We start from the raw sequence: 25,892 nt of genomic DNA on the forward strand, positions 1-25,892 counted from the left end.
GAAAGAAAGAAAGAAAGAAAAAGAAAGGGAGGGAGGGAGGGAGGAAGGAAGGAAGAAAGAAAAGAAAAAAGAAAGAAGAGAAAGAGAGAGAAAGAAAGAAAGAAAGAAAAGAAAGAAAGAAAGAAAGAAAAAGAAGAGAAAGAAGAGAGAGAGAAAGAAAGAAAGAGAGAGGGAAGAAAAGAAAGAAAGAAAAAAGAAAGAAAGAAAAAAAGAAAGAAAAGGAAAGGAAAGGAAGCCTGGAGATGTTGAGTGCTAAGCCTGAGGGTCTCTTTGAAATTTAGAAGCAGAATCACTAGAATTCGGGTTTCCTGAAATAGGAAACATCATATCATGGAGATTCAAATATGAATCTCCTCCATGCTGTGTGCCCTAAACTGCTTAGCAGTTCAGAAATAAGACTTTATTAGAAAAGAAAATTCAAATCAAAATAAGTCCATTCTAGTTTAAATAAAAACATTGCTGAAATAATCATGCATACATAAGAAAGAAGACCAACACATGTAAATTATCTTATAGTTTAGGTTGACGGAAAGATAAAGCCCTAAAGAGAAATTACTTTTAAAATATATTGTCCCAGGGTTCATAGGTGGCTCAGCCAGTTAAGCGGCTGCCTTTGGCTCAGGTCATGATCTCAGGGTCCTGGGATAGAGCCCCACATCTGGGCTCTCTGCTCAGTGGGGAGTCTGCCTGCCCCTCTGCCCCTCTCTCTCCCCTCCCCCTGCTCATGCTCTCTCTCTCTTTCTCAAATAAATAAATACCTTAAAAATAAAATAAAATAAAATAAAATATATTGTCCAAATTATTTTCTGAACTTAAGTGGCAAGTGCTCTAAAAGTTTCTTTGGCAAAGATTTAACATCAAAACAAATAAGACATAAATATACAAAGATTCCTAGTCTTAGAAGTTTTAAATGGTCATTTACAACATTGTAGAACTGTGCGCCAGGAAACCGCAGAGATTATGTAGTTCAGTGAATTCATTTTATAGAAAAGGAAGCCAGATGCAGAGAGTTAAGTGACTGCCTAGTTAAGAACACAACCAGGATGTAATTCCAAGTCCCTGACTAATAGTCCCCAACTCTTTGCATGACACCAAGCTGCCTTTCATGTTTTTGTCTGCTTGTCTCGTTTTTGGAAAGAATGTGTGCTCTTTCAGTAATGGTGAGGGCTCCATCCTCTGCTTCCTACCTGTTCCTGGGACTGGTTAAACTGCTGTATCAGTTGTGTTTGTGCCAGCATTACTCTTTCTAGCTCATCTGACTTCTGCTGCATTTCCTTCCTCAAGTCCTCTGAAACAGAATCATTACTATCAATTTCCTTCTTCAAGCGGGATTCAAATTCTGCAACCACATTTTTAAGGTTTTCGATTTCTTTCTCCTTTGACTCAGAATCTTCAGTATACCGGATATAAGATTCACGGAGTTTTTCTTCAAGAGTGGTCACTTCCAGCCTTAGATCTCTAGTAGCGCTTGCGATTAAGTCAGATATCTGTAAGATAAATCTTCTATTAATTTGTAGGCAATATCTCTAGGTAACCACAGAGTTCTTAAGGTTCTAAGAGGTTTATTCTAAATAATCAGTGTACACTTCTGATCAAATGAAAACAAATCCTATGATATTATGTAGGCCTTCAAGATTTTCTTTTTAAATGTTAAGACTAGGGGCGCCTGGGTGGCTCAGTCGTTAAGCGGCTGGCTTCGGCTCAGGTCATGATTCCAGGTCCTGGGATTGAGCCCCGCATCGGGCTCCCTGCTCAGCAGGAAGCCTACTTCTCCCTCTCCCGTTCCCCCTGCTTATGTTCCCTCTCTCGTTGTGTCTCTCTCTGTCAAATAAATAAATAAAATCTTTAAATAAATAAATAAATGTTAAGACTAAAATGTATTTTTACCACCTTAAATGGAATTGCATATTAATGACTTGGGCATCCTTGGAAATATATAAATCTCTGTGTCTGGACTGAGCTACCAAGGACAGCTCAAGTCTTGATCCAGGTACCTGTCTGGATTCAGTATGAGGTGGCTTTGGGACCTAGAATTGCCTGATGTTTGGGGGTGCATATAGGGGAGCACCACAGTTATATTCTACTCATACCATAGCAGTAAGTTTTCATTTGATATATTTTTTCTTTCTTATTACAATGACTGGAGATACCCCAGATACTACAACTTTGAAAGCAGCACTGCCCAACAGATGATAGAGATACTCTGTGATACCCAGTATGGTAGCCACTAGCCACATGTGCCTACTGACAGTAGTGTGTCAATAAATGTTTAGCAACTGACTCATACACACACAAAAGCCAGATTTGTATCTAGTCTCGATGGTGTAAATATTCTCACCCTGGCCGATTCCAAGGTGACATCACCAATTGCTGAGTTGGAAAGAGATGCACTCAATAGGCTCTGGCTTGCCAGGACTGGCTAGTGAGCATTAAAAGTGTGGCTAATGTGACTGATGAACTGAATTTTAAATTTTATTTAATTTTAATTAATTGAAATTAAAGTCACCATACATGGCTAACATATTAGACTGTGCAATTCTAGAGAATACCAGAACACTTTGAAAATATACTGTCTCTGTAGGTGGTACCTCTAGATAAAAAGGTGAGAGAATGAGAGATAAAGAGATGAGAGAAGATGAGCAGCTTTGGCTGAGAGTCCTGGGAGTCTTTAGAAGGGAAAAGGCTGGTTGTTTTCTTTCTCCTTAAAAAACAAAACAAAGAAAAGAAAACAAACCAGGAAGAGAAAAGCTGCTTCTGATGAAACATATCCTTATTATTTATGCTATGGATATCGTCATATTATAAATATTAGTATGACAAGAAACCAGTCCATGAAGAATCTGGAAAACATTCATAGACCAAAGTTCCAAGGATTTTGTGAACTATTACTTAAGAGTTATATATCCAAAATTTGTTTCAAATGTTAAATTTACATTAAGAATAACTTCTGCACGAAATCTATTCACACTTAGTAACTTTAAAAATTAAATTAACATTCCATTATATTCAATTAATCCAGGAAGGAAAAGGGTCATTGCTAGGTCTGAGCAGTAGTTTCCATCATCCAGAGGCGAGTCAACACTGAAACAGACCAGATTATCCTCGGGACAGGAGACTCATATAGGCACAGATACGTTTTGATCTCTTCAAAAAGGGAGTCAGCTTTTAAAAATCAAGAGAATTCACTTACAAAATCTGTTTTTATGACTTACTTTGAAAAACCATAACCCCTGGCAAGTTGGGGTCTGCCTTAAGAGGCCTCTTCTCGGAGCAAACTAGTCTAGGAGAGGTAGAAATTTGGGTGAGCTGAGACTTCAAGCTCCCAGCAAGTGCACCACTGTCCCAATAGAACTTTACTTACAAAACACAAATTCAAAGGTAAACTTACTAGGAATTTCAAGACAACATTTGCAGAGCATTACACCCAAGTAGTACAAAGCCTTTTTGAGTGTGGGACCCTGTGATATCGTACTTGTCACATAATCATGTAGCTGGCCCTTCCTATCATTGACAGTGCTATTGAAAAGGCTGTACCATATCTCCTGTACACCAAAGTAGAGGCCATTAAGTCTCATCTGATACTTCATTTACACAGACTCTTAGTGAATTTATTCGAAGTATGATTTCCCCACTGAATCTTGGTTAATATACACACACATATACATATACACAAATGCAAATATATACGTATACACAAAAACATGCATATATATGACACTCAGGTCTTATAGTAACAGGCAACCTAAACAAAACCTTAGATTATGTTTAGGGGGTCCCCAGATGGCTCAGTTGGAAAAGCATGCGACTTGATCTCGGGGCTGTGAGTTTGAGCCCCATGTTGAGTGTAGAGATTACTTAAAAATGAAATCTTTAAAAAAATTATGTTTAGGACATACTGTTTCAGAAATTATGGAGGTAGATTACATTTTTAAAATATTTCCCTTCATTCAAAAAATATCTAGAATTGGAAATACTTGCAATTAAAGGAGATAGGCTTTAGTTGTTGGTAAAATAGCTAACCATGCTAATTATTAGTTATATAATTTATGCTCTTTTATTTTTATTTATTTTAAAGATTTTATTTATTTGAGAGAGGGAGCATGAGGGTGGTGGAGGCATAGAGGGGGAGGGAGAAACAGACTCTCCATTGAGAACTGAGCCAAACCTGGGGCTGGATCCCGGGACCCCAAGATCATGACCTGAGCTGAAGTCAGATGCTTAACTGACTGAGCCACCCAAATGCCCCTAATTATGCTGTTTTAAAAAATAGGTTTATTTTGGGGCACCTGAGTGTCTCCGTCAGTTAAGCGTCTGACTTTTGGCTCAGGTCATGATCCCAGGGTCCTAGGATCCAGCCCCTAGTGTTATCTGGCTCCCTGCTCAGTGGGGAGCCTTCTTCTCCCCCCACACCCCCATTTGTGCTCTCTCTCTCTCTCACTCTTTCTCTCTTAAATAAATAAAATCTTTTTTTTTAAAGATTTTATTTATTTATTTGAGACAGAGAGAATGAGAGAGACAGAGAGCACATGAGAGGGGGGAGGGTCAGAGGGAGAAGCAGACTCCCCGCCGAGCAGGGAGCCCGATGCGGGACTCGATCCCGGGACTCCAGGATCATGACCTGAGCCGAAGGCAGTCGCTTAACCAACTGAGCCACCCAGGCGCCCAATAAATAAAATCTTTTTAAAAAGTTTATTTTAGTAGAAAAAAAATCCATACATAGCTGTATTGTATGCTTCTATGATTTATCTCAGCTATTAATTCTGAAAATGATCTAAACCACTCCACCCATGTCGCTAAAACCGACGCACAATGACCCCGAGGAAAGCTGCTTGAGTTAAAAATACTGTACAGTGTTCTTAGAAGGAAATAACCAACATCTATAGTTTCAAACCCATTAAATAATAATGAACATCATGATGACAGACCTTCGTTTGTAGTTCCTCTTGTTCTTTCTTATACTTTTGGATTATTTCTTGGTGTTTTTCCTTTTCAATATCAAGTTCTAGCCTAGCTTCTTCCTTAAAAAGCAGAGCTTGCTCCTCAAATTCAACTAAATGTCGGGCTCTTTCCTTGGCCAGCTCAGCTTCAATCTAGAAAATAGCATTTAACACACATACAAAGCCATTTGACCTTAAGATGAGTAAATTAAGCTTATTTTCAGACTCTAGTTTTTTAAAAAATTAATTCTAATATTTATTTTTTAATGAATCTAACTTTTTAATTCTAATGTTTAAAAATAATCTGACTCAGAACTTAGGCCAGAAAAATTGACCTTGGGTCAAATATTTCAAGATCTTCTAAGACCTTCTAAGACTTGTAAAATGAGTAGAGAAGTTAGGACAATATCTTACGACAGTTTTCAGAAATATTAAAAGCTTAATCTTCTGTATATGTGTATTATAAACTCAGTCCCTCCCAGAAACCCTATAAGAAAAAAATAAAAAAGATTCTGAGGCCTTTAGACTACGTTCTGTTGAAAGCTCAGAGGGGATACAAAGTACAAATGTTGATTTTTTTTTTAATGGTCTTTTCTTGATGGAGATCCCAGAAAGTTTTGGAGTCACAGATTATCATTGTAATGTGATTGAGGCCAGAAGGATGATTAAGGAAAACACAGTCAAGTCAGTGATGCCTGTATCCATGTTGTACTTATACAGAACCACAGCACTGCAAGGGACCTTAGAAATCCCCTGGTTCCATTTCTCAAGCTTCCGTGAATTGTGGAAAGAATAAGCAAGGGCTTTGGATTCAGAGGAAGTTGAGTTTAAATCCTGGCTCTAAACCCTGGCTCTGCCACATTCTAGCTGTATAATCTTAAATTGTGACTGTAACCTCTCCTGGTGGGGTTACAACTAGTTGCCTTGGGAGTTGTTATGAGGATAAACGGGACAAAACATATGTATAAAGCTCTAGCACGAGCAGAGATTCAATAGTCAGTGGAGATTACTTCTATGCTCTGACTCTTCAGTCTCTACCACAGAATCTGCACCAAACGATTGTCTGCCCTGTGCCTCAACACCACTAGAAACCATAACTCACTCCTTCCCAGCAAGCATTTCCATTTTCAGACAGCACTAAGCATTAGGCAGTTTTTCCTTTAGTTGAGCCAACATCTCTCTCCCTGTGGTTTTTAACCATTGGTTTTGGCTCTGCCTACTAGAGCAAGAGAGAGAACAAATCTATGAGTACTGGAGTCATTCAGGCCTGGTTCATCTAGCGAGATGAGAGAATCTCAGTGACAGGCTGGCTCTAGATTTACATTGTGCCATGATTATAAGTTCTTAGAGGGAGTAAATGCCAGATAACTTGGGAGAAAAACTGTCAAACTTGACTTACTGTGACTCTGTGATTCATATCACTCTGAGAGGAGGAAAGAGGTCAACATGAATTTCTCAGGGAAACACTGAAACCAGGGTACCAGGAAACAGAAAATTTGCCAAGAAAGTTTACATAAAGTCCTTTAAATTAAATAAAATACAGATAAAAGACTAGCCCCAGTGTGGGGTCAGTCGAGTTTGTTGCACTGGTTATAGGACTAAGCATTTCCTCCAAGGCAAAACAATTACGTTTATATTCAATTCAAGGAGTTATTTTGGCTCTCTCAAAATAAGTTTCTGGATTGTTTGAGAAAAAGGATGCTAAGGATCATTTAGGAACATGATAGCATTGCTCAAATGTATTGTTCTCGTGGACTCCTAAAGGCAAGGGAAGCCTCAGGGGCACTCAGGAAAAAACAAAAAAACCCCCAAAAACAGATGTTCTTCTGAATTCCAGGTACTTACATCTACCCATCCCTGCTAGCCATTGAGATATGCCACAGGTGTCTCAAATAAACTGTCTGAACCAGAAACCTAGATACAATCCCCTCCCCACCTGTTCCTTCCCCAGTCAAGACACAGTAACCACAATCCATCTAGTTATTCAGGTCAGCAACTGGGACATCATTTTTACCCTTCACACCTAATCCAACACCAAGTTCTATTCACTTTGCCTCCCAAAGATGCCTTGAATCCTTTAATTTCTTTTCATTGCTTGAATTAAGAGAATAAGAATATATGCAGACTAGATGGGACAGGACAAACTGTAAATTAGATGACAGAAAGACTTTAGAAGGACTTAAAAATTTTTTTTTTAAATTTATTATGGGGAAGAGGCCATTTAGGAAATCAGTGGAGTCCCTAGAAGAGGATGAAACACAGAAGGTATTCAGGGAAGAAAAGGAGGTAGCTGATGGACTGAACGAGTCAAGTAGCAAGTCAGGTAGCAAGTCCTTCTTGTCCCCAAACTATTCCTTGGAATGAACTACTGTAGGTAAAGAGAAAAAAAGGAAGGAAAAGGAAGGGGGCACCTGGGTGGCTCAGTCGGTTAAGCATCTGCCTTTGGCTCAGGGCATGATCCCAGGGTCTTGGAATCGAGCCCCGCGTGGGGCTCCCTGCTCAGCAGGGAGCCTGCTTCTCCCTCTGCCTGCCGCTCCCCCTGCTTGTGCACATGCACGCTCTCTCTCTCTGACAAATAAATAAATAAAATCTTAAAAATAAAAAGGAATAGAAGGAAGGTGGGAAAGAAAAAGCATGTAAATAGAAGAGAGAAGAGTGATTTACTATTACTGAGTTGGTTTTTAGTGTGCACAACCAGAGAAAGAGAGGCAAAGTAACGAGCTTCAGGTGGGATTTGTAAATATTTAAGGAAGCTCCAACGGATACCAAGGGCCACCCGAATGTGTTGACACTGTAGCATAGAAAGATGATACCACTAGTTCCTTCATAATCTGAATAGATTGAACAAAATGATGAGCCAACGATCACAGTGATTTTTTTAAGCCAGTATATTATTTGCCATTGAGAAGATGAATTCATGCCAAATTATTGTGTTTATGTTTTTTATATGTTGATATAAACTCTTTAAACTATCTTAGATAGGGGCACCTGGGTGGCTCAGTTGGTTAAGTGTCTGCCTTCAGCTCCAGTCATGATCCTGGGGTCCTGGTATGGAGGTGGGCTCCCTGCTCAGCAGGGAGCCTGCTTCTCCCTCTCCCTCTGCCCCTCCGCCTGCTCCTGCTCTTTCTCGCTCGCTCACTCTCTCAAAGAAATAAATAAAACCTTGAAAAAAATAAAATAAAATACCTTAGATAAAAAAAATAAAATATCTTAGATGGCAGAACTTATGTTTATGCAAAATAAATTAATTTGGTGATGGTGCTTATATAAAATATGAACCACTTTATATAATAACTAATAGTAATTTTAATAATCATGGGGAAATTCTGATTTCTAAAACCAAAGCATGAATAATATATGAGCTTAGGAGTTACACAAACTAAAATAAATTGTTATCTCTGTACACATTTCAGTTTTTAATTTTTTTGCTTTTTATTTATCCCTATCTCCCATTACTTCAAACTCCCTCCTTGGTGAAGGCTTCCTGATGACTCTAGAGCACTCTGAGTAGGTTGTTTTTAATTCCCTTTGTATTTGTATTGAAATGCATAATTAGTATTTTATAACACCCGTGTCTAATACTGATGTGCAAAATTCTGTCTTTTCACTATTTTCCAAGTGAGATATTTGTGGTTGATTCTGCGATAATTTTCTGTCTTGGAGCCAAACACCATGTTGTAACATAATCATTCATTTATGACAATCCCTATGAAAGCAAGGGAATTTCAGATGTCGAAGTAGTAATTAGGTCATTTGTTTATATTTGATGTACGTATATAATTTAAAAAAATATATCTCCTAAAAATAAATTATTTTACTGTTTTCCAAAAGTTAAAAAAATGCTGGTTGAAAACTAATACTTCAGATTATTTATGAATTAACTGCTGAATAAATATATTGTAAAAGTAGATGATTATTCAAATACATAAACTTTGCAGTAAAAAAAACAACGCTAAGGGATCAGAATATGTATTGAAGTCCTGCCAAGAACTGTGTAAACTCAGTATGAAAGGAGAGAATATTCACTTGGTACCAATACAAGGTAGGATGGCATGGTACAGAACACATTTTATATATTAACTCATTTAATTCTTATAACATATAATAATAATAATATAATAATTATTATTATTCAAACTGGATTATAAAATAGGCTCAGAGAGGTTAAGTACCTTCACCAAGATCACAGAGGTACTATGAGATGGAGGGGGTGTGCACACTTAGATGTTTCTGGTAGAACCCATGGCTCAGCATGTTTCATTTTTCCATGTAGCCTGTCTCCTCACACATCTACATAGCATAGTGATTAAGGGCATGGACTTGGTATTTATTTAGTTTCAAAATATTTGGGGATCTTTCCAGATAACTTTTTGTTAATAAATTCTATTTTAATTTCACTGTGGTCAGAAAAAATACTTTGTATGTCTTGAATCCTTTCAAATTTATTGAGAGTTACTTATGCTCCAGAATATGATCTATTTTAGTAAATGTCCCATGTGCACTTGAGAAGAATCTTTATTCTGCTGTTAAATGGAGAATTTTATAAATATCAATTAGGTCATGTTAGTTAATAGTGTTGTCCAATATATTTCTTAAAAATAAGTTGTTCTAAAAAACTATTATTTTCCACAGAATATATCTCTACTAATTTTCTAGGTATTTTTCTATCAATTATTATTGAGAAAGGGCTATTATTGACATCTCTTACTCTAATTACGGATTTGTCTATTTCTCCTTGCTGGTCTATCAATTTTAAAACCCTGTTATTAGGTGAATAAACATTTAGGATTATTTATGTCCTCTTGGTGAACTGATCCCTTAAACATTATGAAATGATGTTCATTACCCCTGCTAATATTCTAAATATTCTGATCTTTGTTTTGAAATTTACCCTTCTTTTTAAAAATTTATTTATTAATTTATTTGAGAGAGACAGAGAGAGAGTGCTGGCGGGGTAGGGTCAGAGGGAGGGAGAGACTGAGAATCCTCCAGTAGACTCTGTGCTGAGCGGAGCCTGACACGCGGCTCAACCCCAGGACCCTGAGATCACGACCTGAGCGGAAATCAAGAGTCAGCTGCCCAACCGACTGAGCCACCCAGGTGCCCCAAAATTTACTTTTCTAATAGTAACTAGTTCCTCTTTCCTTTGATTTGTGTTAGCATATACTTTGTGTTATGCATCCTTTATTTTTAACCTATCTGTTAAAATACTTCTTTAAAGTGTATTTTTTTGTAGGGAACATATAGTAGAATCTTGCATTTTTATCCAACATGACAACCTCTGTCATTTAATGGGGATATTTAGGCCAGGGCTTGGCAAATTATGGCCCACAGACTAAATTCAGCCATGCCCATTCATTTGCTTATTGTCTATGGCTGATTTTAAGCTATGCTGTGCAGAGCTGAGTGGTTCCAAAAGAGACTCAGTGTCCCCACAGAGCAAAAATATTTACTAACTGATCCTTTATAGAAAAAGTATGCTGACCCCTGGTTTAGATGATTTACATTTAATTAGATTATTGATATGATTAGCTTTAAATCTATCTTGCTATATGTTTTCTATTTGGTCCATCTCATCTTTTTTCCTCTTCCTCTTTTTTTTTTGTCTTCTTCTGAATTGAGGTTTTTTTAAAAAAATTCAATTTTATTTCCTTTGCTGGCTTGTTAGCTATAATTCTTTTTCTATTTTTGTGGTTGCTTTAGAATTTATAGACTACATCTTTAACTTAATGCAGTCTGTGATAGATCACTTCATGTGTAGGAATCTCATAATAGTATACTTCTAATTTTCCCTTAGACACTGCTATTTTTGTAATATATTTTGCTTCTACATGTTATAAATCTCATATTAGGTTGTTAATATTTTTGTTTCAATAGTTAACTATATTTTAAAGAAATTCAAATAATTAAATGACTCATATGTTTTTCCACATTTTTGCCATCTCTGATGTCCTACATTCCTTTGTATAGATCCATATTTTCATGTGGTGTAATTTTTCTTCTGACTAAAGAACTTCTTTTAACATTTCTCACAGTGTGGATGTGCTAGTGATATATTTGCTCAGCTTTTTCATCTCTGAAAAAATCTTTCTTTCACCCTTATATTTGAAAGATATTTTCACTTTGTGTGGATTTCTAGATAGGCAGCTTGCACTCCCAGTCCCCTCATTCTTTCAGTACTTTTAGTCCCACATTCTTCTTGCTTATATTGTCTTTTTTTTCTAGAGAAAAAGAGAGGGGGGAGGGGTAGAGGGAGAGAGAGAATCTTAAGCAGGCTCCACACGCAGCATGGAGCCCAATGCGGGGCTTAATCTCACAACCTGAAATAATGACCTGAGCCAAAGTCAAGAGTTGGACACTTAACTGAGTCACCCAGGTGCCCCACTTATACGGTCTTTGATGAAAAATCTGCTGTCATCCTTATCTTTGTTCCTCTTTATATGTCTGTTATCTTCTGGTTGCTTTTAAGATTTTCTTTCTATCACTATTTTTGAGCAATTAGATTAGAATGCTCCTTGGTGTGCTTGAGGTTTGTTGAGCTTCTTGAATGTGTGGTTGATAGTTTTCATTAAATCTTAATTTTTTTCAGCCATTATTTCTTCAAATATTTTTTCTGTCCTTTCTTCTCTCTCCTGTCCTTTGGGGATTCTAATTAGGCATATATTGGTCCACTTGAATTTGTCTCATAGCTCACTGATGTTCTTGTTTGTTTTGAGTCTCCTATTTTGATTTCATTTGGATTGTTTCAGTTGTGTGTCTTCAAGTTCACTAAACATTTCTTCTGGAATGTCTAATCTGCCACTAATCCCATCCAGTGTACTTTTTATCTTAGATATTGTACTTTTCATCTCAGAAGTTCACTTTAGATCTTTTTTATATAATACATATCTCTACTTAACATGCTCACCTCTTCCTCTAGTTTTTGGGCAAATGGAATACAGTTATCGCAACTGTTTTAACGTCTTTGTCTGCTAATTCTAGTATCTGTGCCTTTCTGAGGCAGTTTTTATTCATTGATTTTTCTCTCATCATGAGCCTTGTTTTCCTTTTCCTTTTGGATGGCAAGTTTTGATTGAATGCCAGGCATTGTAAATTTTACCTTGTTAGATGCTGGGTATTTTTATATTCCTATGAGTATTATTGAACTCTCTTCTGGGATGTTGTTAAGTTTCTTTGAGTCAGCTTGATTTTTATAGTTCTTCCTTTTAAAATTTGTTAGGCAGAATCAGCTCAGCATTTAGTCTAGGGCTAATGTTTTCCTACTACTGATGCAAGAACCTTCTGAGAAGTATCTACCCAGTGCCCTGTGAATTATAGGTCTTCCAGTCTGGCCTTGTGTGAGCACATGGTATTCCTCTCTAGTCCTTTCAGATGGGTCTGTCCCTGCCTTTGGGTAGTTTCCCCACACATATGCACTGACCATACATATACTTAATGGGAACTCTTTGTAGATCTCCAGCATTCTTTCTGTGTGCAGCTCTCCCCTGAGAACACCATCCTGTGAATTGTAGCTATCTTGATCTCTCTGGTCTCCTTAACTCAAAGAACCTGCCAAACTACCTAGATTCACACTTCCTGCACTGTGGCCTTAAATTTATTTCAAGGAACTAAGTTTGGGCAATCACAGAGTTTACCCCATTTGTCTCCTATCTCTAAGAATCATTATCCTTTGTAGTCTGATATCTAGTGTCTGGAAACCATCGTTTTCTATCTTTTCTCCAGTGGCTTAGTTAGTTAGGAGAGAGGGTAAATCTGGCTCCTATTCGTCCATCTAGGCCAAATGCAGAAGTTTTGGATTTTGTAGTTAGCTCTCCTTCTTTTTCCAGGTTTGTATCAGTTGTTATTTCCTGGCTATATAACTTTGGCAATTTACCTAACTTCTCTGAGCCTTATTTTTTTCCATGTGCAAATGGGAATAATAATTTTATAATAATTAAAATTACATTTATGGAAAGCATTAAGCACAAGCCTGGTATATAATAAACACTAATAATGGAGACTATTCTTATTATCTTGATTAAGGGTTTAAATCAGATGATATTTGCAGGCTATTCTAGATCTAAAATGTTGTGATTTTATTAGTTCAATTTTAAAAATTACATTATAATTTTATAAATTAAAGTGTGCTCTCAATATTCTTTTTAGCCATTCATTTATATGCATAAATGAAAATTTATATTTTATGACAATTCATCCCTGTCAAATTCTGTTATTTTACAAGTTATCCTTCTAAATTCCATTAATAGTACACTTAAACACATTAGGAATTATTCAGCCATTTGGCTCTTCTATTTTGAAGAAGAATTTTAGATGTTCTGTTTGCTTCCCTTTGGTGCTGGAATTGACTATTTCTTGAGGTAAACTCCAACTACCCTTGCCCCCCCTGCATTTTCACTATTAATCCAGTTGCTCAGCCAGGAAGTAATGTTCAGTTTGTTTGTTTGTTTTAACTATTGGTTTTTAAACGTTCTATGTACTATTTAAAATGAGGTCAATAGTAGTACAATTCTAAAATGTTCCTAAATAGGATATCTTAATAATAATCTAACAAAATATTTGGTTGGAATTTGTTTATCTCACTACCAAGTAATAGTCAACACATGACTATCACTTAATGTCAGCAGTCTGGCTATAGGAAATTCTATAATTACAAAAAATTTAACTGAAAAGCAACAACATGTGTATTTGGGACCAATTTTAAATGTTCAGTATGCACATTAATTTATTTTTTTCACATCAAAGGAATACTTGAAATAAATAAAAATCCATGGCAATTAGTAAATATGCAGTTTATTTTAAAATGTGCCATCCTGTTGCATAGCAACTATTGATTCTGTTATGTGCTTTTTACATACTCTAAAATAATTAAGTACGGGCACAAATTGCTATCCACTTTTTTTGAATGTTAAAAGCATTTAAGTTATGAAGTTTATTCTAATATGTGTATTATATATTTGTAAAGGGAACACTTCATTCCTACACAAAGGCACAGTGACCCAAGAAAGAGATGACAGTGTCATATTAGTGATTTTCCTTTCTCATGAGAGGACTTTTAGGGAACTTTTTATTCATAGTCTCAATAACTAGCACAGCCAAGACATAATTATCATTCCTTGGCTTTACTGGTCTGGATCTTGATTTACTGCTAAGCTAAATGATCAGATTTATTAACAAGAAGTCATGTCCTCTCAACAAAATGAAGTGCCCATTTATATCATAGAAAATTATACATGCCAAAATACATCTATGATATAATTAATTTATTAGAATGATATCATGGTCTTAGCAAGAACTTAGAAAATCTTACTTAGGTTTATTTTCATCATCAAATTAACAGCATGAAGCAAGACCATAATGCTTTTATATGATCAAATGCTAACATTAACTTGGTCCACTTGCTGTGTTAGCGCCTCACAGACAGGGTACAGTAAGCAGCAGTAATAGAGTAAATTGTAAATGCAGAGACTTTTCCAGTAGATTGTATCTGAAAGTCCTTCATGGGGTGTGACCATGAAGATAAAGAACTTCTACACAGCAAAGGCAGGAAAGTTCACTCTACCAGTCTAAGAGGAGCTCAGGTGTTTGAAGGAAGGGAAGAATCTGTGAATCTCTATTCACATTAATTCCATCAGTGAAATTTCTGCATCAAAAGATGAAATGTTTACAATATCTCTTTATTACATACTTCCAAATTGCTCTCCAAAGGGTTGTTGTAACTTCCAGCCCCTTAAAGAGTGAGTATGAAAGATTATCTCACAAGAACTTACCACAATGCCAAAACCACTCTGTTAACTGGATGGGTTAAAAAAATAATCTCATTGTTTTAATTTGCACTTTTTGGATTGCTGGTTAGGTTGATCATCTTTTTTGTATTTTCAAACATGGATTGGTAAGGATGGAGGAAGTGAATAAGAACAGACTAGCCAAGTGAATACCCCAAAGCTAATAAAAATTAGAAAGAATTAAAGAAATGCAGGCTTTAGAGAAGAAGGAAAAGAGAAAGTCCATACTTCAAAATAAAACAAAATAAGAATGAACCACTTAGAGCAACTTTAGTCTGTATTCTCAATGTTTAATTGTTGCCTCTATGGAACTGTTGTTATAGTGATCATTTCTCTTACAGCCTGAATGTGCTATCCCTGAGGGACAAGGAAAGTGGGATTGCTTTATAGAGAGCCAGTAATGCCTGAGTATGGCCAACTGAGTAAAGAATGGAAATGAAAGTGAAAAATTTAGAACTGACCTGAGCCAGCAACAATATCTAAAGGGTTTCAATGTGGTGGATGGTAGGGTGGAAGAGTCCAGGTGATGTTAATTTGACATGGCCACTGCTTGTTGCTTGAGGTTACAAGTTATAGGGTCTAGTCATCATGGAGAAGAATCTGATAATAACCAAACAGGTTGTCAGGACTTTAGTCAAGCAATCTGAATTTCAGTAGCCAGCTCTACCTCTAGATGCAAATTTACAATGTTAACAGAAAACCAAGGATGAAGGCTAGTGCTAGGGCAGGCATCAGCTGGGCAAGAGAAAGAGTTGGAAAGCCTTCAGGGAATTGTTCAGGATAAGGCCCAGGGATCAATCAAGGAGTATCAGAAGTTTATGACAGGGAAATGATGGGTTGCAGCCTCAATGACTAGAGATGTACAAGGCCCGAGAAGGTAGGGACCAATAATTTTGAGAATATTATTTGTATCCTTTAAAATTATGCAAGTAATACATCTTTATTATTGAAACTTTGAAAGATTTAGAAAAATCCAAAGACAAAAATTAATGCATTTTTCAGTACTGTAAGAGAACATATTTTCTTTGTAAACAGTGAGCTAAATACTTATTCATTTTACTTTGCCAAAAGTTCATAACTGAGTAATTTTGTCATTTTACATTCTCTTGTAGTATCTTCTTAAAAGCAGAAAAATTGTGAGAATAAATAAATATTCCCCTGCTTTTAAGGATGTAGTCAAATGCAGATTCTGTCCCTTTACAGGAAAAAGGTAAATACTTAAAAATAAAAACTATACTTTTACCTGAGAACTAAGGGCTATCTTAATTTTACAAGATTTTAAATTCTGTTCTTACCTTTTTATTTCCCATTATGTTGTATAATATTTTGGTAAAGACACACACTATAAGCATGTTTGGTCTAGGAAATTCCAGAAGGAATCAAAATGTGCATAGAAGCCAAGATATCTGGAATAGTCTCCTGGCAAACAGATATAATTTTTTTTTAAGATTTTATTTATTTATTTGACAGAGAGAGTGAGTGAGCACAAGCAGGGAGAGCGGCAGGCAGAGGGAGAGGGAGAAGCAGGCTCCTGGCTGAGCAGGGAGCCCAATGTGGGGCCCAATCCCAGGACCCTGGGATCATGACCTGAGCTGAAGGCAGGCGCTTAACCGACTGAGCCACCCAGGCGCCCCAAACAGATAGAATTTTTAAAAAGCAAATAAGACACATGCTGATGAAAGCTACATTATCATTACCTTCTCTCTCCAGTTATCATCGTTCAGCAGCTTCTGTCTAAGGGTTTCCTGCAGCTGTTCGATGCTTTTCTGATGTGAAATCAGCATTAATTCCCTGAAAACCATAAACCCAACAAATGAGTCAAGACCCTGATACTCTTCCTAAATTGCAGTTCCTGGCTCAGAGAATAGTATTTCACAACTTAGTCTGTTTCTTCTCTTTAGCAATATATATACTGCCACTAGATACTACTTTTACCATTAACAGCAATTTATAAACACTACATACAAGGTAAGTATTACTTTTGCATGAAATAGTAACAACATATGTGGAGTCATAAATATCATAAAACATTACACATTATGGTTCCAAAGTTTATGACTAAATTCTAACACTAGACAATATTTTTTTCCTAAAAAAAAGGGAAAATATGTTGGGATATGCCATAAAATCAACACGTTTGTGGTTCTGGCTAGATTTTTCTTTTACTTGTCTCAAGTACTGATAGGAACAAACCAAATTAAGTAGAAGGTAATGTCTCAAGTATGGTATAGTACAAAACATATTAGAAAATTGAAAAGAAAACACAAAGAACATTTTAATAGTTTAATCCACATAAATGGATCTTAGAGTTTAGTTTGTAATCCTCTGGGTGGAGGTAAGTGCAGAAGATTCATAAGAGCATCTCAAAGGGGTACTGAAATTAAGCCTTTGAATATCACAAGTAGTGGCAAAAGCACACGTGTTGATCAGGCCTCCTTCCCTCTTCCGTAATCACCACGTCCTTCCTTAGTTTCTGTATAGGTAATTCTTCTACATTGCTTATTCCTCTTTCTAATCTCTTGTTTTCTATCACCACCCTGTTCCTTTTAGCTCGGACTCCTTTCTCAAAATTGTGGCTTTCAATTATAACTGCCTGTTAGACATCTCCACCCTAAAGAACCATTAATACCAGATCCATTAAAAAACAAATTCACTATCATCTTCTGCAATCTTGCTTTTCCTTTTGACTTCTGAAAATCTTCAAGAGTCAAAATCTTTGGTTTGAAATCCCTGAGTTTTCTCTGACTCTTTCTTCTCCTTGTCCTACCACATCCACTCAATACCAATCTATTATTTTGCTTCCTGAGTGAACTCCAAATTATTTCCTCTCTTCCTTTCCCTCTACCAACAGCCTTGTTAAGGCTCTTGACTTTTTCTCCCACCTATAGTATTAAAATAGACTCTCAATCTATCTCTTGATTTCTTTTCTAGTCTCACTCTTAAAATATTATTAAATATTTTTTTACCATAATAAAAATAATGCCTACATTTCTAGGCTAGAAAAATTTAAGGACACAAGCATAGGAAGACACGTTGGACTTGGTAACCAGGATTATAAATATCATTTGAGGGAAACTTATTAAAAAAAATAAAACTCCCCAGACTTCTCTTCCAGAAGTGTATTGGACTAGGTACTTTGACAACTCTCCTACTGAAAATAAGTAAACATTTTTTTAACTTATAAAAAAAATCTTAAAATTCATCAGTGAGCTGGACAAAAAGTGGGAAGGATGCAGAGAACAAAACTCAAGTGAAAGAACAGGTAAAAGATATGAGTGGAAAACTACTGAAATCTGAATAAGGTCTGTAGTTTAGTTAATTGTATTATACCAATGTTAATTTCTTAGTTTTTACAGATGTGTCATTGTTATTAAAAATGGGCCAAAGAGAAACACAAACTCTCTCTTTACTGTCTTTGTAACTTTTCTGTAATTATTTCAAACTAAATCTTTAAAAAAGTGAAGTAAAAGGAAGAATCCCCAATAATAAGTAGAGCATTGAAACCAATTCTCACCTTGAAGGTACCTTCCAAATCTGATGAACTTGACCTTTAAATTTCATAGCCATGAAGGGCTCTGGAGAGAGAGTCTAAAAGGAAACTCACCTGCATGAAGCTGCATCTCAAAGAGCTGCACATGCAGTAAATGTGTGAAATTCACACCTAGTATGTGTAAAATTCAAATAACACCTCTCAAGGTACAAAAGAAAATTACTGGTTTTGAACTTTGGTGCTATGTAGAGGGAAAAATATAAATCTCTCACAGGAATTTGTAAACACAAACTAACCCTAATGCAGATTTTTATTGTGAATTCATACAACCTGAGTGGTTTGAAGAGCTTCATGTTGAAAAGATATCTTAAAGTGGTAATAGGTTAACTTTATCTCCAGATGCCTGGTAGAAAAAACACCAATATTTTTGGGAGCAACCTATCTTCAACCTGGGACTCAAAGATTTTCTACAGATAAAAAGTCAAGACCGGGCGCCTGGGTAGCTCAGTTGGTTAAGCGACTGCCTTCGGCTCAGGTCATGATCCTGGAGTCCCTGGATCGAGTCCCGCATCGGGCTCCCTGCTCAGCAGGGAGTCTGCTTCTCCCTCTGGCCCTCCCCCCTCTCATGTGCTCTCTCTCATTCCCTCTCTCTCAAATAAATAAATAAAATCTTTAAAAAAAAAAAAGTCAAGACCTATGATATCCTGATTTTTTAAAAATCATAAAACTATAAAAGAAAAAAGAAAGCCATAATGCAGCAACCCAAGGTTAAGCAGACAAATAATTCAGTAAGAGTATAAAGGATTTTAACAATGCGACTGATTTAAGGTTCATGTATAGAACCCTGTACCCACTTAGTAGAAAAACGCACAATTATTTTCCAGCTCACATGAAATGGACATCCTAGGCCAGAAAGTAAATTTCAAACAACTGTTGTCCGATTAACCTGTATGGTCCAACATGGCAGCCACTAACCATATGTAGCTTCTAAGCACTTAAAGTGTAACTGGTTCAAATTACAATGTGCCTAAATCTAAAATGCACACCAGATTTGAAAACTTAGTACCTCCCAAAAATCTAAAATATCTGTGATAATTTTTAAAGATGATTACATATTTAAATAATTTGTATATATGGAGTTAAGTAAAATATATTACACATTTTATCTGTTTATTTTTCTCTTTTAATGTGGCAATTGAAAAATTTAAAATTACATATGTGTTTCACATTATACTACTGAACAGCACTGTTAGAGTCCATAGTCTCAGAAAACAAACGTCTATAACAAAAGATATGTAAAATATCTCCATGTATTTGGAAATTAAAAAAATGTATTTCTAAGTCATGGGTCAAGTAAAAAATCATAATTGATATTTAAAAATACTTAGAATTGAACAATAATGAAATTGCTACATATCAAAACTTACATAATACAGTTAAAGCAGAAAGGATAAATCAATTGTGGGACAGTTTAGAATACAATACAGATAAAGAAATGAAAGCTTTTCAGCTACATACACCATAATGGACAAATTCCAGAAACATAATCTTGAGCACAAAGAAAAAAAACATTGGGTAACACTTAGAGTATGATTTTATTTCTATGAAGATAAAATATATGCAAACTCCAACTTTTTTAAGGAATGTAAACCACTTGGTAAGATTATAAAGTGAAGCAAAGAAACATCAGGTGTTATTTATAGGTTTTAATAGATGCTCTTTATCCATTTGAGGAAGTTCCCTTCTATTCCTCATTTGCTGAGAACCACAAAATGGAAGTTAGTGGTTTCCTCTGTGGAATGAGGCACTGTGGTGGAACTGGGGAGAAACACAAAGGGACTTCAAAGCTAATGGTGAGGTTCTTTTTCCTAAACTGAGTGGTTGACACATAGATGTTCACTGTATTGTACTACTTTATACTTTACACCTATGTTCAGCTTCTATGTATCTATTCAGTATTTATTTAAAAATAATTAGTGATTAAAGCCTGAGCACATGCATGCGGAGGAAAAGGAATCAAAGGGAAAGACTAAGGTGAAGAACCGGGCAGATGAATAGTAGGGTAGAGTTTACGGTCAGCTAGGCACATTTGGGACAAGGCAGCGTCATTGAGCTCTGAAGGGACAGAGGTGAATTAGGAAGGCACAATCCCTGTCCAAAAGGTGCTCAAAATCCAGTAATGTAAAAGAAAAATTTATCTGTCAGAGTGTGAGGTGCACCCAGCAGGTTCTGATGCTTGCTTAGCAGTCTCTAGGCTGAAGTAAGTGAAGCAGAAGAAACAAAGAATGAGGACAGCAAAAGTGGGAGTGCATTAAAAACCTCATTTGTGGCTTTCCTCCAAATATTTGGCCATTTCTGTCTCCCTTGCAGACTCATCTTCCTGTACTTGTCATTTAAATGTTTGTGTTCCTCAGCACTTTTTCCTTTCTACTCTTTCTCTAGGTGATCTTACCCACTCCTATGCTTGAAATGCAATCTAGATGCTGACAACTCCCAAATTTTATCTCTGGCTCAGATCTATTCTCTGTTCTCTGAGTATCTGACTCATGAATCCAGCTCACTGACTGCTCTACTTTTATATTTCAGGGACAACTCAAACTTAACATATTTGTAATCTCAGAGGCTCAAAGTACCAGAGTTTATTTTTTGCTCATGTTATGTGTCATCTGCTGCTTTGTGCCCCATGTTTTGTTCCAGGATGTAGCTCAAGGAGTAACTCTTACCAAGGAATGCTATTTTTTGTGGCAGACGGAAAAGAAAAATCTCCAAAACATTGGATCTGTTAAAGCTTCTACTCAGAATTGGTGCATTCTCTCACATTTCAGTGGCAAGAACAAGTTGAGTGGCCAAGTCTGATGATAGGCAGGCATGGATAGAATAGTCCTCTCACTGGGAGGTGTGCACCTGGCATGGGGCGGAGCCCATCGAAATTCTGAAATTCCCCTGGAAGCCACTGTGAGGATCTCTACCCTGGGGGTGGGGGATATTCCTTGCTTAGATTATGGGTTTTTTTTTTAAGATTTTATTTATTTATTTGACAGAGAGAGACACAGCGAGAGAGGGAACACAAGCAGGGGGAATAGGAGAGGGAGAAGCAGGCTTCCTGCTGAGCAGGGAGCCTGATGCGGGGCTCGATCCCAGGACCCTAGGATCATGACCTGAGCCAAAGGCAGACACTTAATGACTGAGCCACCCAGGTGCCCCATCATTTTTATTGCTGAGTAGTATTTCATTGTATGGCTACACCACAATTTATTTGATCAACTCACCTGTTGATTGACATATAGGTTGTTTCACAGGTTTGGGCTATTACAAATAAAGCTGCTATCAATACCTCTGTACAAGTTTTTTTTTTTATAGATAATCCCTTTAATTTCTCCTGAGTAAAACACCTGGGTAGCAAGGTAAGTGTAATGCTTAACTTTTAAAGAAACTTCCAAACTTTCCCAAAGAGGTTATACTGTTTTACATTCCAACCAGCAGGGTATGAGAATTCATTTCTCCACGTCCTTGTCAACACTCGGTTATGTTCAGACTTTTTAATTTTAGACATTATGAAAGTGTGTAGTAGTATCTCACCGTGGCTTTAATTTGCATTTCCCTAGTGACTAATGATGTTGAGCATCTTTTTTGTGTACTTATTGACCACCTGTATATCTTCATTGGTGAAGTATCTGTTCAAATCTTTCATTCATTTTTTTATTAGGTTGTTTATGGTCATATAACGGAGTTTCTAAAGTTCTTTACATATTCTGGAAACAAGTCTTTTATGAGATGTTTATTTTGTAAATATATTATTCCAGTCTACAGCTTGTCTTTTCATTCTCTAAACTGTCTTTATAAGAAACAGAAGTCTTATTTTTAATGAAGTCCAATTTATCAGGGTTATTTTTTTCTTTTATGGAGTGTTCTTTTAGTGTTGAATCCAAGAAATCTTTGCCCAACTCAAGGTCATAAAGGTTGTTCTTCCATGTCTTCTTTTAGAAATTTATGATTTTAGGTTTTATATTTAGATCTATATTTTGAATTTATATATTTCATAGTATGAATCAAAGTTCATTTTTCACACATGTATATACAATTATTCTAATACCAATGGTTTCAAAATACTATCTTCTCTCCAATGAATTGTTTTAGTACCCATGTAGAAAATCAATTAACCATATATGTGTGCCTACTTCTGGATTCTCTATTCTGTTCCACTGATCTATTTGTCTTTCTTGAGACTAGTACCACACTGTATTAAATATGTAGCTTTATAAGAAGTCTTGAATTCAGGTATTGACTTTGATCTTTTGACCATTTAGGTTTTATTTATTTATTTATTTACTTATTTATTTATTTGACAGAGAGAGAGAGAGAGACAGTGGGAGAGGGAATACAAGCAGGGGGAGTGGGAGAGGGAGAAGCGGGCTTCCCACTGAGCAGGGAGCCTGATGCAGGGCTCGATCCCAGGACCCTGGGATCATGACCTGAGCCGAAGGCAGAACCTTAAGTACTGAGCCACCCAGGTGTCCCAATTTAGGTTTTTTTTCAAAGTTGTTTTGATTATTCTAGGTCCTTTGCATTTCCATGTGAATTTTAGAATTAGCTTGTTAATTTCTACAAAAAGTTGTGTTGGAATTTTGTGATTGCACTGAATCTTTTCTTTTTTTAGAGAGTGTGTGTGTGTGTGTGTGTGTGTGTGTGTGAGAGTGGGGGGAGGGGCAGAGGAAGAGGGAGAGCTGAGCATGGAGCTGAGCACAAAGCCTGACATGGGGCTCCACCTCATGACCCTGAGATCATGACCTGAGACAAAATCAAGAGTCTGATCCTTACCTAAGCCGCCTAAGTGCCCCGATCCACTCATCATTATGAAATGAATTTCTTTATTCCTGGTAATATTCTTTGTTCTAAAATCTACTTTATATGATATCAATAGTATTTCAGCTTTCTTTTGATTAGCGTCAACTTGGTGTATTTTTTTCATTGTTTTACTTTTAAATTATTTGTGTCATTACATTTAAAATAAACTTCCTATAGACAGATTATAGCTGAATCTTACTTTTTTAAATACAATCTGATAATCTTTACCTTTTAATTGGAATGTTTAGACAATTTACATTTAATTCAATTGTTGATTTGGTTAGCCTTAAATCTATCATCTTGCTATTTGTTTCCTATTGATCTCATCTGTTGTGTCCTTTTCCTTCTTTTTTCTGCCTTCTTTTAGATTTTGCATATGTCTTATGATTCTATTTTATCCACTGTTTTGGCTGTTTAGCTATAAGTCTTTTGTTTAGTTTTATTTTAGTGGTTGCTATAGGATTAATAAGGGCCATCTTTAACTTATCACAGTTGTAGTAGACTAAGTAATTGCCTTCAAAGATATCCATGCCCTAATCTACAGAGTCTGTATGTTACTTTATATGGCAAAAGGGACTTTGCAGATGTGATTCAAGTTAAGAGTCTTGAGATGGGGAGATTATCTTGGGTTATTTGGTTGTGCCCTAAATGTAATTACCAAGGCCTTTATGAGGCGAGAGCATTAATGTGGGGGAAGATGATGATGTGACAAAGGAAGCAGAGATTGGATTCATGCGGCTAGGATGCAAAGAGTGCCAGAAGCCTCTTAAAGCTGGAAGAAGCAAGGAAGGGGCTTTCCCCTGGAACTTCCAGAAAGAACCAGCCCTAGTGATACCTTGATTTTAGTCCCTTAACACTCGTTTGGACTTCTGACCTGCAAAACTATAAGGTAATAAATTTGTGATGTTTTAAGTCACTAAATTTGGGGCACTTTGTTATAGCAGCAATAGAAAACTAATGCCACGGTCTACCTTCAAGTGGTATTATACAACTTTAGGTATGAGATTAGAATCTTATAATAGTAAACCTAATCAAATAAGGAACAGCAGTCGATGGAAACTGAGTAGCACTTGACCTGGTTTTTAAAACACTAGTATACAGAATGGATGTGGCTGGCCATGCACTTGTTAGAGGTAGCAGACAGCACAGTCTTGGCAATTTGGTCCATTTTATTTCTTAAGCCTGGTTTCCTATTTGAAAAGAGGTCTTACTGATTAGAAAATTCCAACAAGCATTTCCAGATGGGTGCCTGTCAGTACACTAGAAGTTACCTTTATTGTAAAATGGGTGTTGCTGAGTATTTGAGATGCTCAAATTTCAGTCTCTCTGGAGACAACTATAATTTAGATACAACCCAAAGTGGAATCCATTCCATATACATTCCTCTCGTGGACTGAGTGCAAAACACCACTGCTGTTATATGTTTCCTTTTAGAACAAAAACTGAAAGTCTAGTAGATTATAGATGCTAAAATATAGTAGGCCAAGATTTAAACAATGTTAATGAAGTGATAATTATTCACTGAATTTTCAGAGTTATGAAGTTCCCTATGACATTTCCACAAAGTATAAGGTGTTTTGAATGAACTCTTTTAAAAATCATGGACTTAAAGTCTGCAGTGGTAAGTTTGCTTGACATTTATGAGTATAGAAATGAGAAGGACTTTCAGATTTCTTTGATACCTGTTGAGCCTCTGACCCAGACTCTAAGACTCTTGTGTGATTCTTTAGTGGGACAAGGCAGAAAGAATAATTATATGTGATTATACAAATACTTCCCCTGATTAACATGAAATGGGCATTGAGTAATGTAAACAGAGATGATAATATGTGTGAAAAAGATAATCCCAATTCCAAAAACAAAAATCACACTTATACTATACCCATGGAAGAGCTTACACATTGTTCAGGAATACAAAACCATTTTAAGACACTGATGATGAAAAAAAAAAACTTGTGTTGAAAGAAACTAAAAGGGATCAATTTTGACTCTTGTGAGCCTTTCTGCTAGAAATCTAGAGGAATAATAAGAAATAAAACATTGTTAGATGCATATTCCATGTTTCTCCATGTTATAAAAAGCTGAAAATATGTAGCCATTTTTTAATATCATATAGACATCTAATTTCCTCTTCAGAACCAGTTCTAGAGATAAAGATGCTTTAGAGTTACAGGAAACTCTGTAACCAGATTTAGGTCCTAAATTTGGATTTTACTAAGAATCTAATAAAGAAGATTATCACTAGAATCTAGGAGTTTGGACTGTATTCCCACCTCTGATTTTTGATAAGTCAGGAGCTTTCTGGACCTGAGAGAAATACTGGGAGCTTTTGAATTTTAAATCATGCAATCATGGTTTCATTCGGATTAAATTCTCATCCATACATTCATCTATCCAGCAAATACTTATTGAGTGCCCATTATGTGTCAGGCATTGTTTTAGTCTCTGGGGATATAGTGGTTCTTTCTTCCCATTTTTGGGGTAATACACTAATGCAATTGCCTAAATATTAGAAGAAACAAGATCCTGAAGTAGAAAATGACCATCTAAAGTGACACAATTCATAAGCAATGCTGGCTCAAGCTCATACCAGCCTTGAGCTTTCTGCAGTGCTATGCTGCCTTTGCTTTCTTTATTTGAGAGGGAGGTGTGGCTATCTGCAGCACTCTCCCCTGCAATTTCATGAAATATTGTTTTAAAATAACATTTCTGGAGTTGGCACAACAGGCAAATTAGGATCTCTCGCAATTAAGAGTATTTATTTTAAAAATGTTAACTTTTAGATTCTTAGACTCAAACGAAAATGAGAATCTAATTTCTTATATACATGCAAAAATC

General features: G+C 36.2%; 1 protein-coding gene across 1 annotated transcript in view; it reads right to left on the reverse strand.

Annotated features, from left to right (window-relative positions):
• The window catches only part of LEKR1 (leucine, glutamate and lysine rich 1), a 174,925-nt gene that overhangs the window by 14,173 nt on the left and 134,860 nt on the right, over nt 1-25,892 (reverse strand). Inside the window, exons 10-12 of the mRNA XM_021702626.1 lie at nt 16,417-16,510; nt 4,926-5,090; nt 1,188-1,487 (exon numbers count right to left, since the gene is read on the reverse strand). Of these exons, the coding sequence (XP_021558301.1) occupies nt 1,188-1,487; nt 4,926-5,090; nt 16,417-16,510 (559 nt within the window). The remainder of the gene's footprint in view (nt 1-1,187; nt 1,488-4,925; nt 5,091-16,416; nt 16,511-25,892) is intronic.

The sequence above is a fragment of the Neomonachus schauinslandi genome, chromosome 1, assembly GCF_002201575.2.
Source record: "Neomonachus schauinslandi chromosome 1, ASM220157v2, whole genome shotgun sequence".
In the NCBI taxonomy this organism is placed as follows: Eukaryota; Metazoa; Chordata; class Mammalia; order Carnivora; family Phocidae; genus Neomonachus; species Neomonachus schauinslandi.